The sequence below is a fragment of the Budorcas taxicolor genome, chromosome 16 (genome assembly GCF_023091745.1).
Source record: "Budorcas taxicolor isolate Tak-1 chromosome 16, Takin1.1, whole genome shotgun sequence".
Taxonomy (NCBI): domain Eukaryota; kingdom Metazoa; phylum Chordata; class Mammalia; order Artiodactyla; family Bovidae; genus Budorcas; species Budorcas taxicolor.
Genome location: NC_068925.1, coordinates 55628693 through 55644315, shown reverse-complemented (window position 1 = coordinate 55644315; position 15623 = coordinate 55628693). Strand labels below are relative to the sequence as shown.

The 15623-nt window shown below is 44.3% G+C and overlaps 1 protein-coding gene across 1 annotated transcript; it reads left to right on the top strand.

The window, feature by feature from the left end:
• The first annotated feature begins 5337 nt into the window (after positions 1–5337).
• On the top strand, positions 5338–14148 carry AADACL3 (arylacetamide deacetylase like 3). Its single transcript, XM_052654225.1, has 4 exons — positions 5338–5508; positions 10209–10425; positions 12155–12218; positions 13374–14148. Exons 1-4 carry the CDS (start codon positions 5338–5340, stop codon positions 14146–14148), a joined length of 1227 nt encoding a protein of 408 aa, XP_052510185.1.
• Positions 14149–15623: the final 1475 nt, after the last annotated feature.

Below are 15623 nucleotides of genomic sequence, written 5' to 3'. Positions count from 1 at the left end.
TTCATCATCTCTATCCTAGCTCAACCCTCTCTCAACAGATAATTTTGCCTCCTACACTCCAAAGCAAAAGAGGTCATTAACTGAAACTTTGACTTCCTTTTCCTCTGCCTCCAAATCCCTGTTATGTGACAATGAACAGCAATCAGGAAATGCATAACTCTGTAGGAGTAGAATCCCATGGGTTGTCAAAGGGAAAAGCCCAGCTGAGAAATCTGGAAGTGATCCTTTGGTGGCGGTGAAGGCTCAAAACAACATTATCTGGTAGAGAGAGGGAAAGTTAGTCGTTACCACCATGCAAAAATGTAATGGTTCCTTCCCTTTAGCAAAGTCAGCATTGAGTTAGCATCTAAGGCAGGAAATGCCACACCACTGTATCCGCAATACTGTAGCAATGCAATCAGGCATCTCAGAAGGAACCAGGCCAAATTAGAATTTTAATATTTTCTTAAAATCCGTTACATCTTTGCTTTTGCATTTCCTGTTTTTCAGTCTTCTGTTCATTCATTCAACCACTGTTTATTGAGACACTTTACATGATTTTAAGTGAGTCAAAACCCCTGTTTTCATGAAACTTACAGTATTCATGGAGTAAATGAGATAAATGCATGGTATGATAAAAGGTGATATTTGCTAGGCAGTAAAAAGAGAATGAGGAGTTCTGCTGCAGAGGGGAATTGATGGAATTACAAATAGGATACTTAAGGAAGACCTGTCTGATCATAAGTTCTGAAAGAAATGAGAGTGTTAGCCATGCAAATATCTGTGAGATGAACCTAATGAACAGAGGGAAGAGCAAGTACAAAGGCTCTATGGCATGAAGCAGCCTGATGCCTTCAAGGAGCAACAAGGAGCCCAGTGTGACTGGCAGAGTGACTGAGGAGATAAATAGGATGAAAAGAGGTCAGTGGGGTAACAGAAACCATTCATGGTAGTTTTCTCAGCCACTGAAATTAGTTTGGCTTTTCTTAAGGGTGAGAAGGGAAGTCACTGGATAATTCTGATGAGACATCAGTTCAGTTCAGTTGCTCAGTCTTGTCCAACTCTTTGTGACCCCATGGACTGCAGCACGCCAGGCCTCCCTGTCCATCGCCAACTTCAAGAGTTTATTCCAACTCATGTCCATTGAGTTGGTGATGCCATCCAAAAATCTCATCCTCTGACATCCCCTTCTCCTCCTGCCTTCAATCTTTCCCAGCATCAGGGTCTTTTCAAATGAGTCAGCTCTTTGCACCAGGTGGCCAAAGTATTAGAGTTTCAGCTTCAGCAACAGTCCTTCCAATGACTATTTAGGACTGATTTCCTTTAGGGTGGACTGGTTGGATCTCCTTGCTGTCCAAGGGACTCTCAAGAGTCTTCTCCAACACCACAGTTCAAAAGCATCAGTTCTTCGGTGCTCAGCTTTCTTTACAGTCCAGCTCTCACATCCATACATGACTACTGGAAAAACCATAGCTTTGACTAGACAGACCTTTGTTGGCAAAGTAATGTCTCTGCTTTTTAATATGCTGTCTAGATTGGTCATAACTTTTCTTCCAAGGAACAAGTGTCTTTTAATTTCATGGATGAGACATAGCAAGTGAATATGTAGAAATATGCAGTATGTCAGATGTTGAGAAGTGCTTGGAGAAAGATAGAAACAAGAGAAAAGAAATGGTGATGCACCAGAACAAAAGAGAGGGGACCAAAATGGATAAAATTAGAAGTGAGAGAAGTTACAACCAATATCACAGAAATGCAAACAATCATAAGAAAATACTGAGAACAATTATCAAAACATGACAACAAGTTGGGCTATTTAGAAGAAACATATTGTCTTCCAAGACTGAATCAGGAAAAACAGAAAAATCTGAGTAGACCAGTTAATAATAATGAAACTGAATGAGTAATTTAGAAACTATCAATAAGCTAAAGTCAAAGACCAGAAAGCTTCATGGGTGAACTTTACCAATATTTAAAGAGTTAACATCAAGGGAGTGAATGCTTCCAAACTCATTCTATGAGGCCAGCATTCAGTTCAGTTCAGTTCAGTTCAGTCGCTCAGTCGTGTCTGACTCTTTGCGACCCCATGAATCACAGCACGCCAGGCCTCCCTGTCCATCACCAACTCCCGGAGTTTACTCAGACTCACGTCCATCGAGTCAGTGATGCCATCTAGCCATCTCATCCTCTGCCGTCCCCTTCTCCTCCTGCCCCCAATCCTTCCCAGCATCAGAGTCTTTTCCAATAAGTCAACTCTTCGCATGAGGTGGTCAAAGTACTGGAGTTTCAGCCTCAGCATCATTCCCTCCAAAGAAATCCCAGGGCTGATCTCCTTCCAAATGGACTGGTTGGATCTCCTTGCAGTCCAAGGGACTCTCAAGAGTCTTCTCCAACACCACAGGTCAAAAGCATCAATTCTTCGGCACTCAGCCTTCTTCACAGTCCAACTCTCACATCCATAAATGACCACTGGAAAAACCATAGCCTTGACTAGACGGACCTTTGCTGGCAAAGTAATGTCTCTACTTTTAATATGCTATCTAGGTTGGTTACCCAAATACCAAAACCAAAGATACACACACAAAAATTTATAGGCCAATATCCCTGACAAGCATAGATGCAAACTGCTCAACAAAACGTTAGCAAATCAAATTTAACAATGCACTGAAAGAATTATGCATTAGGATCAAATAGGATTTATTCCAAGGATATGAAGATGGTTCAGTACTTGCAGATCAGTCAGTGTGACACACCACACAACATTAATAAAAATCACATGATCATGTCAATAGATATAGGAAAAAACATTTGATAAAATTCATCCTCCATTAATGGTAAAAACCTCTCTACAAAGTTGGTGTAATTGGAACATACTTTAACATAATAAAGCCTATTTATAACAAAGCTAACATCATGCTCAACAGTGAAAAATTAAAGCATTTTCTCTAAGATCACATTTTTTAGTAGCATGTGGTTTATTCTCTACATGTTTGCAATTTCCCCATTTTTTTCCTGTATTTGATTTCCAGTTTTATACTATTGTGTTCAGAAAAATACTTAACATAATTTCTATCATCTTAAATTTGTTGAGTCTTGGTTTTTTCCCCCTAGTATGTGATCTGTTCTAGAAACTGTTCTATATGCACTTGAAAAGAATGTGTGTTCTGTTTTTGGTTGGAATGTCCTGTAGACATTCATTGCAACTTCACTTTATGTCTCACTGCTTCCTTATTGATCTTCTGTCTGGGTGATCTGTCCATTGATGTAAGTTGGCTGTTAAAGTCCCCTAATCTTATAATATTATTATCAGTTTCTTCCTTTATGTCTATAAATATTTGCTTAATTATTGGCTATATTAGGTGCACATATGTTAATGAATAATATTCCTCTTTTTGTATTGATCCCTTTATCATTATATAATACCCTATTTTGTCTTTTGTTATAGACCTTGTCTCAGCCTTGCTCTCTGAAATGTATTGAGTGTTACCACACCAAGGAGAAGGGGATGACAGAGAATGAGATGGTTGGATGACATCACTGACTTAGTGGACATGAATTTGAGCAAACCCTGGGAAATAGTGAAGGACAGGGAAGCCTGGAGTGCTGCAGTTCTTGGGGTCACAAAGAATGGGACATGACTTAGCAACTGAACAACAAAACACCCAGGCTCAGGCTAGGTGCTTACAGACACAGTGCCTTTGTTTCACCCAACAACTCCTTGGGGGTACTATTATTATCCTTCCCATTTTACAGATTTGGAAGTGGGGGATCAGAGAGTATAACTTGCTGATGATCAGAATGCTGGCATTCAGCAGGATACAAATCCAAGTCTTCCTAACTCAGGGTTTTTCAACCTCAATACTATTGATACATTGGACCAGAAAATTCCTTGTTCTGGGGACCATTCTGTGCACTGTACAACATCTGTGCACTGATCCCAACATCTCTGGGGTCCACTCGCAAGATGCCGGTGCCAGTCCCCACCCCATGGAGTAGCAAAACCCAAAAATGTCTCTAGACATGACCAGATGTGCCCAGGGGGGTAGGATAAAGTCCCCTTGTTTAAAAACCACTGCCCTGACATGAGGGTGGGGGAGGTGGGAGAAATGGCAGACATTATCATTATTACAGAGGATGAGGGACTGTGTTGTTAGGGAAGATTCTGAACGCTGATATCAATCTCTGACCCAGTCTAGAAACAGGGTCAGTTTTTTTTTTTTTTTCCTCTGCTTTATGATGAAAAGGACAAAGCTTGTTCATTCTTTCATTCAGTAGACATTGCTGAGCACTCACTAAGTACCAAACCCTGATCTAGCTGTTGGGGAGAAAGCAAGGAACAAAACAAAAATTCCTGTCCTCACAGAGGTTACATTCAAGGTAATACATGAACAAGTGAAGCACGTGGTATCCCAGACAATGATAAAGGCCATAGCAACAGAGTATGCAGGTGGGCCAGGGTGGGTATAGGAATACTGGTGGGGACTTACAATGCTAAATAAGGTGGCCAGGTTTGGCCTCACTCAGAAGGTGACACTTGAGCAGAGACTCACAGTAGGGGAGTGACTGAGGCCAGCTGAAGTTTCAGGGAAGGACGTTGCACAGGGAATCGTAAGTGCCAAGGCCCTGGGGCCTCTGGCAGGTTGAGGATTAGTAAGTGCAACCAGAGTGGAATTAGGAGGGGGCGATGAGGTCAGAGTGTTGGTGGAAGGAACAGTGTGTGTGATGTCCACAGTCACTTTGTTATTGTTCAGCCTCTAAGCTGTGTCCGACTCTTTGCAGCCTCATGGACTGCAGCATGTTAGGCTGTGCTGTTCTTCACTATCTCTCAGAGTTTGCTCGAACTCATGTCCATTGAGTCAGTGATGCCATCCAACTGTCTCATCCTCTGCTGCCCTCTTCTCTTTTTGCCTTCAGTCTTCCCAAGCATCAGGGTCTTTTCCAGTGAGTTGGCTCTTCATATCAGATGGCCAAAGTATTGGATCTTCAGCATCAGTTCTTCCAATGAATCTTCAGAGCTGATTTCCTTTAGAACTGACTGGTTTGATCTCCTTGCAGTCACTTAGCCAAGGCCATTTCTAGTAGCAGTGCTAGATGCAAGCTTGGACTTTTGAGCTCTCCTTTCCAGCTGGGTCAGGTTGCACAAGCCACATTCTCCTCTGTATGGGCCCTGTCCTAGAACCAGGCCCTCACCTGAGTTTGTGACTCACCTGGCTGGACCAATGCTTGCAAGATATGGGAAGGTGGAGAGTGCAGGTGGTGGTGTATAAGTGGAGCACATCTGCCATCTCCCAGCTGTGTCAAATGGTCCTGTCCTGAGCACAGTCTCCTCTTGTTCTCTCCCATGGTAGAAACAGCAGGATGTTGATCTCGTTCCTTCTCCTGCTCCTTGCTACAGCTTGCGTGGCCTCCGTGGGTGTCGGACTATGGGTCCTCGGCAACCACTTCCTCACCACAGACATCCCTGCTGCCATCAGCCATCCAGTGAGACTGTGGGTCTTCAACTGCATCTTCCAGCTTTTGATAACATGGGTGAGTTTTGTTTGTCCCCTCCTCCAGAGAATAATATCCCTGGGTCAGGAAGATCCCCTGCAGAAGGAAACGGCAACCCACTTCAGTGCTCTTGCCTGGAAAATCCCATGGAAGAAGGAGCCTGACAGGCCTTTGCAGTCCATGGGGTTGCAGAGAGTCGGGTATAACTGAGCAACTTCATTTTCTTTCCAGAGAATTAAGAGCAGATTAGGAAAACAAAGGGCTGCCCTGGTGATTTAGACAGTAAAGAATCCGCCTGCCAGTGCAGGAGACCTGGGTTCAATCCTTGGGTTGGGAAGCTCCCCTGGAGAAGGCAATGGCTACCCATTCAAATATTCTTGCCTGGAGAATCCCATGGACAGAAGAACCTGGCGGGCTACAGTTCACAGGGTCGCAAAGAGTCAGATATGACTGAGCAACCAACACTAACTAACTAGAAAAAGGACATACCAGTAGCTTTCAGTTAAATTGACAGTCACATCATGGCTGTGGAGGCTGACGGCATATTACCCATACCTGAAGATTTTCTATTGGATAACATGGTTCTTAACCTCTTCCTGATGTTTTTCAAGCTGGCCTAGGCTAAGAGCCACAACATTCCAAAAATGATTCACTTCCTCAGATAACAGAGAAATTCCACCCTACCTCCTGTCTTATTTTCTCCATGGCATCCACCATTCTGTGGAGTGGTGAAGACAGGGATAATTGTTCTGAATTTGGGGCCCATGTTGGCTACCTGCTGCCTAGAACCAGCCAACCACAAAATAAAGAGATGTAGCAGATGAGTAAATGAGTAGAGATGAGTGCAACTCCAGAATGTGACTTTTTAGAAAAATATTTTGTTGCTTTTGAGAGATGGAAAACTCTTTCTGTAACATAGTGAGATTCTGCTCATTGTTGCTGGTTTGTATAATTTAATCAAATACTTGTAATTATATCATGGTGAGGATTGTGTAAATATTGCCAATTAGGATTTGCTGTGATTTTCCATAGGGCTGATGGAGACTGAATAGAGAAGATACATTTTAGTCTCTTACTTCAATGATGAAGTAATGAAAAGTGATGGCAAACACTTATTCTCAATGTAACCTTGATGGAGGAGAACTCGGGGGCCAATTTTCTTACCTATATGGAGAAAGCAATGGCACTCCACTCCAGTACTCTTGCCTGGCAAATCCCATGGGCGGAGGAGCCTGGTAGGCTGCAGTCCATGGAGTCCCTAGGAGTCGGACACGACTGAGCGACTTTACTTTCACTTTTCGCTTTCATGCATTGGAGAAGGAAATGGCAATCCACGGAAATGGCAACCCACTCCAGTGTTCTTGCCTGGAGAATCCCAGGGACGAGGGAGCCTGGTGGGCTGCTGTCTCTGGGGTCGCAGAGTCGGATACGACTGAAGCGACTTAACAGTAGCAGCAGGGTCAGCTTGTACGAGATGGGATGGTTCAGTCCTGTGGTTTTCCTGGCCTTGACTCTCATAGTCTACACTTTGGGTTTCCAAATACAGTGACTCAAGTTCCTCATCTACAGGATCAGGGAAAGTAATAGACCCAGCTTCATAGCACTTGGTGGGTACGTAATGAATTAATCTACTCAGAGTGGACTTTATGTGCCCAGTACAGAGTAAACTGTCCATAAATATTAGCCTTATTGCTATTTTTTGATTTTTTTTCTACAAAGTTGTGTAACTGCTATGTGTCATTTTCCCTTTCCAGCTCTGAGGATTAGTGATAGGTGAGAGAAATACAGCCCCAGACAGAGATGACTTGCAGGCAGTCTGAACATTCATGGCAGTGCTGGGTGGGGAGTCAGCAATAAATAAGCAAACTTGCTACAAATAAACCAAATGACGAAGTGGCAGGTGCTGTGAGGAGAGTAAAACAGTAGGGCTATAGTAGAGTAACCTGGAGCTCCTAGAACCCTCAAGGGTAACAGAATACAAAGAGTCCATGAGTTTGGATGGGGTGGAAATTGCTCCATTTTCACTTAACCTCTACAAATGTGGTATTTCCTTCCATCATGCATGAAGGGAACAAATCACCACTGGGACAGCAGAACCCTCAACTTTGTCAGCAAGAGGAATCACAGATATTCTCAGAGCCTATTACAGGCATAGCAGATTGCAAACAATCACATGTGTACCTTGTTCTTTTGAAATTATGATAGTATTAGACCAGCCACTAGATCTTCTATTTAGTATGCTAATAAGGAAGTACTGAAGGTATATTATTATAGCATACATTTACTCTAATATTTTGATAACTATATTTCAGTAAAATATAATAATCCTATGTATTTTATTTTATATATTCAAATGTATTCTGTGAAAAGGCCACAAACTTTGCTAAAAGCCCAAGTGCTCTTGGTACAGAAAGGATGAGAAACCACTAGAAAGAGAGTGCTTGGGGGAGAGCCCACATTACTTGTTTATATTTTTTATCATGCAAACTTACAGACATAACCCAAGGAGATAGAATAGTATAAAGAAGCCTCAGACATTCAACTCATATTATTCATGATTATTGATTCCCAACCAATCTTACTTCATCTGTGCCCCTATGTTTCCCCTCATTCCCATTTCCTCATAAGTAGATCCTAGATATCATATTCTTTTTATCTAAAAATATTTCTCTAGATATCTCTAAAAAATAAGACCTCCCTCTGCCCCACCATCCCTTTAAAAAAACAACCACTATGCAATTCAGTTCAGTTCAGTCACTCAGTCGTGTCTGACTCTTTGTGACCCCATGAATCACAGCACGCCAGGCCTCCCTGTCCATCACCATCTCCCGGAGTTCACTCAGACTCACAGCCATCGAGTCAGTGATGCCATCCAGCCATCTCATCCTCTGTCGTCCCCTTCTCCTCCTGCCCCCAATCCCTCCCAGCATCAGAGTCTTTTCCAGTGAGTCAACTCTTCGCATGAGGTGGCCAAAGTACTGGAGTTTCAGCTTCAGCATCATTCCCTCCGAAGAAATCCCAGGGCTGATCTCCTTCCAAATGGACTGGTTGGATCTCCTTGCAGTCCAAGGGACTCTCAAGAGTCTTCTCCAACACCACAGTTCAAATGCATCAATTCTTCGGTGCTCAGCTTTCTTCACGGTCCAACTCTCACATCCATACATGACCACTGGAAAAACCATAGCCTTGACTAGATGGACCTTTGTTGGCAAAGTAATGTCTCTGCTTTTGAATATGCTGTCTAGATTGGTCATAACTTTTCTTCCAAGGAGTAAGTGTCTTTTAATTTCATGGCTGCGGTCACCATCTGCAGTGAGTTTGGAGCCCCCCAAAATAAAATCTGAAACTGTTTCCACTGTTTCCCCATCTATTTCGCATGAAGCGATGGGACCAGATGTCATGATCTTCGTTTTCTGAATGTTGAGCTTTAAGCCAACTTTTTCACTCTCCACTTTCACTTTCATCAAGAGGCTTTTTCATTCCTCTTCACTTTCTGCTATAAGGGTGGTGTCATCTGCATATCTGAGGTTATTGATATTTCTCCTGGCAATATTGATTCCAACCTGTGCTTCCTCCAGCCCAGCGTTTCTCATGATGTACTCTGCATATAAGTTAAATAAGCAGGGTGACAATATACAGCCTTGATGTACTCCTTTTCCTATTTGGAACCAGTCTGTTGTTCCATGTCCAGTTCTAATTGTTGCTTCCTGATCTGCATACAGGTTTCTCAAGAGGCAGGTCAGGTGGTCTGGTATTCCCATGTCTCTCAGAATTTTCCACAGTTTATTGTGATCCACACAGTCAAAGGCTTTGGCATAGTCAATAAAGCAGAAATAGATGTTTTTCTGGAACTCTCTTGCTTTTTCCATGATCCAGCAGATGTTGGCAATTTGATCTCTGGTTCCTCTGCCTTTTCTAAGACCAGCTTGAACATCAGGAAGTTCACGGTTCATGTATTGCTGAAGCCTGGCTTGGAGAATTTTGAGCATTACTTTACTAGCGTGTGAGATGAGTGCAATTGTGCGGTAGTTTGAGCATTCTTTGGCGTTGCTTTTCTTTGGGATTGGAATGAAAACTGACCTTTTCTAGTCCTGTGGCCACTGCTGAGTTTTCCAAATTTGCTGGCATATTGAGTGCAGCACTTTCATAGCATCATCTTTCAGGATTTGAAACAGCTCAACTGGAATTCCATCACCTCCACTAGCTTTGTTCGTTGTGATGCTTTCTAAGGCCCACTTGACTTCACATTCCAGGAAGTCTGGCTCTAGGTGAGTGATCACACCATCGTGATTATCTGGGTCGTGAAGATCTTTCTTGTATAGTTCTTCCATGTATTCTTGCCACCTCTTCTTAATATCTTTGGCTTAATTATCACTCTTTAAAATAGCAGCAGATGCTTAGGATGGCCATGATGACTAGAATGGTCCAGAAAGGCCTCCCTGGGAAGAGACCACACATGCAGACTGAGGTGGGAGCCTTTCCAGGGGCCCTTGAGGGGTGACCAGAGCGTTGTTTGTGGAGCTAGGTGTCTGAAGAGAGAGAATTGAGAGGTGTTGGTACTGGAGCAGTGAGGGTCTCGGTGAGGATGGATTTTCTGCAGGTGATGGAGGCACAGTGGGGGACTTGCAGGCTTGTGGTCCAACCTGCAGCCACTCTGCAGAGGGTACTGCGGTGGTAGAGCCCTGACACAGCATACTCTGAAACACTTCTCATACCATTTCCTTTTCTCTCACCAACAGGGGATGATTTTTGAGAAACTGAGAATCTGCTCTATGCCCCAGTTTGTCCGTTTCGTTCACAATCTGCCGCCACTAAGGAAGCATCCGGATGTGGTGGTCAAGGACCTCCGGTTTGGGACAATCCCTGTGAAGCTGTACCAGCCCAAGGCATCCACAAGCGGTCTCAGGCCTGGCATTGTGTTCTTCCATGGTGGCGGGGGCATCTTAGGGAGCCTGAGTAAGAGTCCTTTCCTTAGATCCCTTGCCTGGAGTATGATGTCCCAGAGCACAGCCAGGTGGACCCACCTTTCAGCAGGAGGTGGCACTCCTATCATCTTCCTGGGGTCTCAAAGCTGCTATTATGACCAGGGGATACCAGGACAGTTACCGAGGCCCAGATTATATACATATGTATATATACCATAAATATATATTAAGGATTTCTCTGGTGGCTCAGATGGTAAAGCATCTGCCTGCAATGCGGGAAACTTGGGTTTGATCCCTGGGTTGGGAACGTCCCCTGGAGAAGGAAATGGCAATGCCAGTACTCTTGCTGGAAAATTCCACGGACAGAGGAGCCTGGTAGGCTAAAGTCCATGGGGTCACAAAGAGTCAGACATGACTGAGTGACTTCACTCTCTCTCTCTCTCTCTCTCTCTCTATATATATATATATATATATATATACACACACACACATACACACACACACAAACAATTCATACAACATAAAATTCACCATTTTAAAGTTACAATTCGGTGGTATTTAGTACACTCAAATGTGTGACCACCACCTCTATTTAGTTGTAAATAAGGATTAAAAACAATGAAAACACAAGTGTGTTTCACAGTAGGTGTTGCTTGAGACAAATTTCTGGTACAGACAGACAGGAGGACTAAAGAGTAAAGGAAAATTCAGGAGAGGGGGAAATGAGCGCAAAATTGGGTCAATGTTATATGTCTTAATTTTTTCCATTGTGGAGAAATTAGAGAGAAAAACCACCTTTACATAGTACTTCTTGATCTGTGGAATGCCAGGGTCCCTTTGCTGTAGACTTTGAGAATAAGGGATTTAATACAACTGTGGTTTTGTTTTGGTTTGCATAATCAATGATGATAAGGCAATATTTATTTGTTGACATTATTAATATTTACATGGCAGATACTATAGAATCTGTGTAGATGCATAATCTTTTTTGTAAATTTTTTTAAATTGTGGTAAAAGCCACATAATATAAAACATAGTTATTGGTACAGTTCAGATGCACTAAATACATCCACATTGTTGTACAACACTCATCATCATCTATTTCCTGAATTTTTTACCTTCCTAAACTGAATCTCTGTCCCCATTAAACACAGCCCTCATTTCTCTTCCCAACACCCCACTGGACCCTGGCATCTACCACTGTACTTTCTGACTATGAATTTGACTATTCTATATTCTACGTAACTCGTGTAAGTGGAATCAAACAGTATTTGTCTGCACCTAATATATATTGAAAAGCATCTCATCTAAGTCCCCAACAACCCTATCACTGTCATTATATCCATTTTATAGAAGAGGAAATGAAGCTTCAGGGAGGTGAAGGGACCCACCCGGTACAACTTTAGGTCAAGCTAAAAGGAGGATAACTTGGGATCTGAACTCAGGTCTGAATCCATAGCTCACCCACTGAACTACTGTACTCCATGGTCAGACATCTTCTCAGATGCTGTGAATGCACTGTAGATTCTATAGGGTTGCAGGTGTGGGGTGGGGGTGAGTCTTAGAGAAAGCTGTTGAGACAGCTCGACAGAGGAGAGTGATAAAGTAGAGAGGAAGGCTGACTACAGCTGGAGGAGAATCTGCGAAACCTTGTTAGAATCAACCCAGCCCTTTGACCTCTGAAGTTGTCCTTAAGAAGGGGCAGGTGAGGAGCCCGCTAACCTCCCCAGCTTAAATGTTTCAAACCTTTTATTTTTTAGAAACACACCATGGCATATGCTGTAATTTGTGCAAGAAGAGTGATGCGGTGGTTCTAGCAGTTGGGTGAGTAAGGCAAGGATGCGGAGATGCTGGGATTCCAGGAGCCCCAGGGGCAATAAAGGGGAGGGAGCCAGGAGTCTGTGGCAGGTCAGTGTTGAGGGACGCCAGGAGCACAGGATGGTCTGTGAGATGATGGTGAGCAGGAGGGCAGGGAAGAGAGAGAGGAAGGGAGAAGCAGGGAGAGGCAGAGATGGGGCATTCCTCCTGAGGGTGGCCCTTGAAAGTGAAAGTGAAAGTCTCTCAGTTGTGTCCAACCCTGTGCGACTCCATGGACTATACAGTCCATGGAATTCTCCAGGCCAGAATACTGGAGTGGGTAGCCTTTCCCTTCTCCAGGGGATCTTCCCAACCCAGGGCTCAAACCCAGGTCTCCTGCATTGCAGGCAGATTCTTTACCAGCTGAGCCACAAGGGAGGATGCATTTAGAGCATTACATCATCTGGAAACTGGATAGGGGGTGGTATTTGCAAAGTACATCCAGGGCAGAGCTTCACTACCAGTGCATGTCTGGGTGGAATACTGTACGTGAAGCAGAACAGCCCTGTACCTTCTACACACTGAGTACCTCCCACCACCAAATGCACACAATGCCCTGCACTGTAACCAGGACAATCTCAGACACTGCCACATCATTTCCAAGTGCTCCAGAGAGGGAGGTCCACCCTGGTGAGACCCACTGAAGGAAGCAGAAAAACTGAAAACACGACTGTCTCTCCTAACTGATCTTGGCGAGTCACTACACAACCTGGAACCTCAACAGGGCACAGAGACACCTGAAGAGACCCTCCCTGGGTCTCCTGCCTGCTGCCTGACACATCATCACCCAGGGCCTGGGTGGTTCCTTCTGATGTGAAGCTGTTCCTGCAGTTTCATTTAAATGCACATGCCAGGAAGAGATATCCACTGCCAACATCTTGGTGGGGATATAGCCAGTGAAGTAAGTAAAATTGACAGAAGTCAGTCCTCAGGCATTTCTGAGCCTACGTGCCTGGGCATTGAAGGCTTTGTCTGTCATCTCATTTAAGCCTTCTACTTGACTTCACCTTCTCAAGCCTCAGAAAAAGAACTTTATAGAAGAAATATGGGCAGAAGGATGTTAGACACAGGTGTTTTGGGCCCTGTAGGAGCGGTAAACCGTATTCCTTGATTCCTTTTCAGATACCGCATGATGCCTAAGCATAAGTTTCCAGTGATAGTAACAGACTGCATGGTGGGTACAATCCACTTCTTGAAGTCCTTGAATACGTATGGGGTGGATCCAGCCCGGGTCATAGTCTGTGGTGACAGTGTGGGTGGGGCCGTGGCAACAGTCCTTTGTCAAAAGTTTGTGGACCGTTCTGATCTCCCCAAGATTCGTGCTCAGATCCTCATCTATTCCACTCTCCAGAGCCTGGATTTCCAGTCCCCTTCCTATCAGCAGAACAAAAACATTCCACTGCTCAGCCAGAATTTGCTCTTCTATTGTTGGTGTGGTTACCTGGACATCAGCCCCTCCTGGAGAAGCGCTGTATTGAAAGGCACCCACTTGCCTGCGGAAGTCTGGGAAAAGTACAGGAAGTGGTTGGGTGCAGAAAACATCCCAGACAAGTTTAAGAAGAGAGGTTACCTGCCTGTGTCCCGTGAGCCCCTGAATGAGGCTGCCTATCTGGAGACAAAAATCATTCTAGATGTGATGAACTCACCCTTGATTGCAGACGATGAAGTAGTGTCTCGGCTCCCTGAAGCTTGCATCGTGAGCTGTGAGTATGATGTACTTCGGGACGATTCGCTGTTGTACAAGAAGAGGTTGGAGGACCTGGGGGTTAGAGTAACTTGGCACCACATGGAGGATGGTTTTCACGGAGTGTTGACCACCATTGACATGAGCTTCTTTTACTTCCCCTGCTCCTCGAGGATTCTGGATGCTGTGGCTCATTTCATAAAGGGGCTGTGACCATTTTTCCTTCCTGCTGCAGTTGCAAAAGTATGGATTCTGCCATCATCTGGTTCTCATCGAGGGTCCCTGTTGTTCATGTAGGTGATGCTGGGTAGGGCTGGGGAGAGTGTGGAGGTTACCATGTCATCTTACATCAGGTTCTGGAATCCTAGAATGCATGTCTCTGATGTCTAAAAGGAGAACAGCAGAACAAACAGGTTTAGGGAAAGGGTGGGCTCTCTGTCCATGATCCATGATCACTGTCAGGGAAAAATCAAGCTGACATTCTTAAGTGACCATTTGCAAAAGGGAATGAACAAGTAAAGACCATTCATGGCCTCCTTGAGGGAGAGTTCAGGCTGTCCAGGCTGATCCAGGCTGTGGGCAATAGGAGTGTCTACTTGTCTGGGCCTTGGAATAAGCTGGGAGCATCATGTGCAATCTCATGGGCCTCTTCCAATCTGGCTCAGAGGGCAGGGGTCCTGATGTCCTAGTACTGGGTGGTGGTGCAGAAACTGGTTTCATCCTCCTCCTCTGGGTACATGGTGACATTTTCCCTGCCCTTTCTCTGTCTCTGAGCTCAGTCTCAACTGCCTGGACTGGAAGAGTGAAGATGGATTGAGTAGGTTTTCCATGGTGGTTGACGCTTAGTGGTAGATAAAAACAGACTGGAGCTCTTGGAGTCAAAGTCAGGCTTTCAGTCAAGGGCTCATAAGCAATATTATATGTTGAAGGGTTAATGCGGCCACAATAGGGAAAGCAGAGATGTGCCTGCAAACGGGACTCTCTGCCTGGGCTGAACGTGCTTGCAAACAAGATGTTCTGCCAAGGAGACTGGACACAGCCTTGAGTTTAATGGTCCCTTGCAAATGAGGGAACATTCCCTTCCTGTGATAAGGAGGAAGAAAGGGCTCTGGACAGACTCTGCAGTAAGCAGGAATTTCACTCCCTTTTGCTGTACAATAACATTTATGCACATGCACCATACTGAGAAGGCTTAGTCATACAGTCTGGAATTCTGCCCAGGGGGGCTATATAAAAGTAAACCGCAAGCTTGCTTGCTTGCGCAGTTCTTTTTCCTCCGGCCGGAGTTGTGTCTGTCTCTTGTGTGTCTGTCTTGTCTTTGTGTCATTTCACTCACAGTCTCCAACATCTGGTGCCCAACGTGGGGCTCGAGTGAAACCGAAAGGGTGAGTAACCCCGGGGGAATTTAAATCCATAGCAGGGGAACTTTCGGGAAAATCATGGGGAATTCCTCACCCTAGCAGGGGAACTTTCGGAAAATCATGGGGAATTCCTCATCATCATTATGGACACAATACATGGAGTTGGTCAAAGGACTTCTGCACTCCATAGGCGTTAAGGTCTCGACTCGTCGATTGAGTGAGCTCTTTCACTTGGTGGAGCAATATTGTCATTGGTTTCAATATCAAACTAAGTTACAGTTAAATTTGAAGGAATGGAAAATAATTCAAAAAGAATTGAGAAAGCAA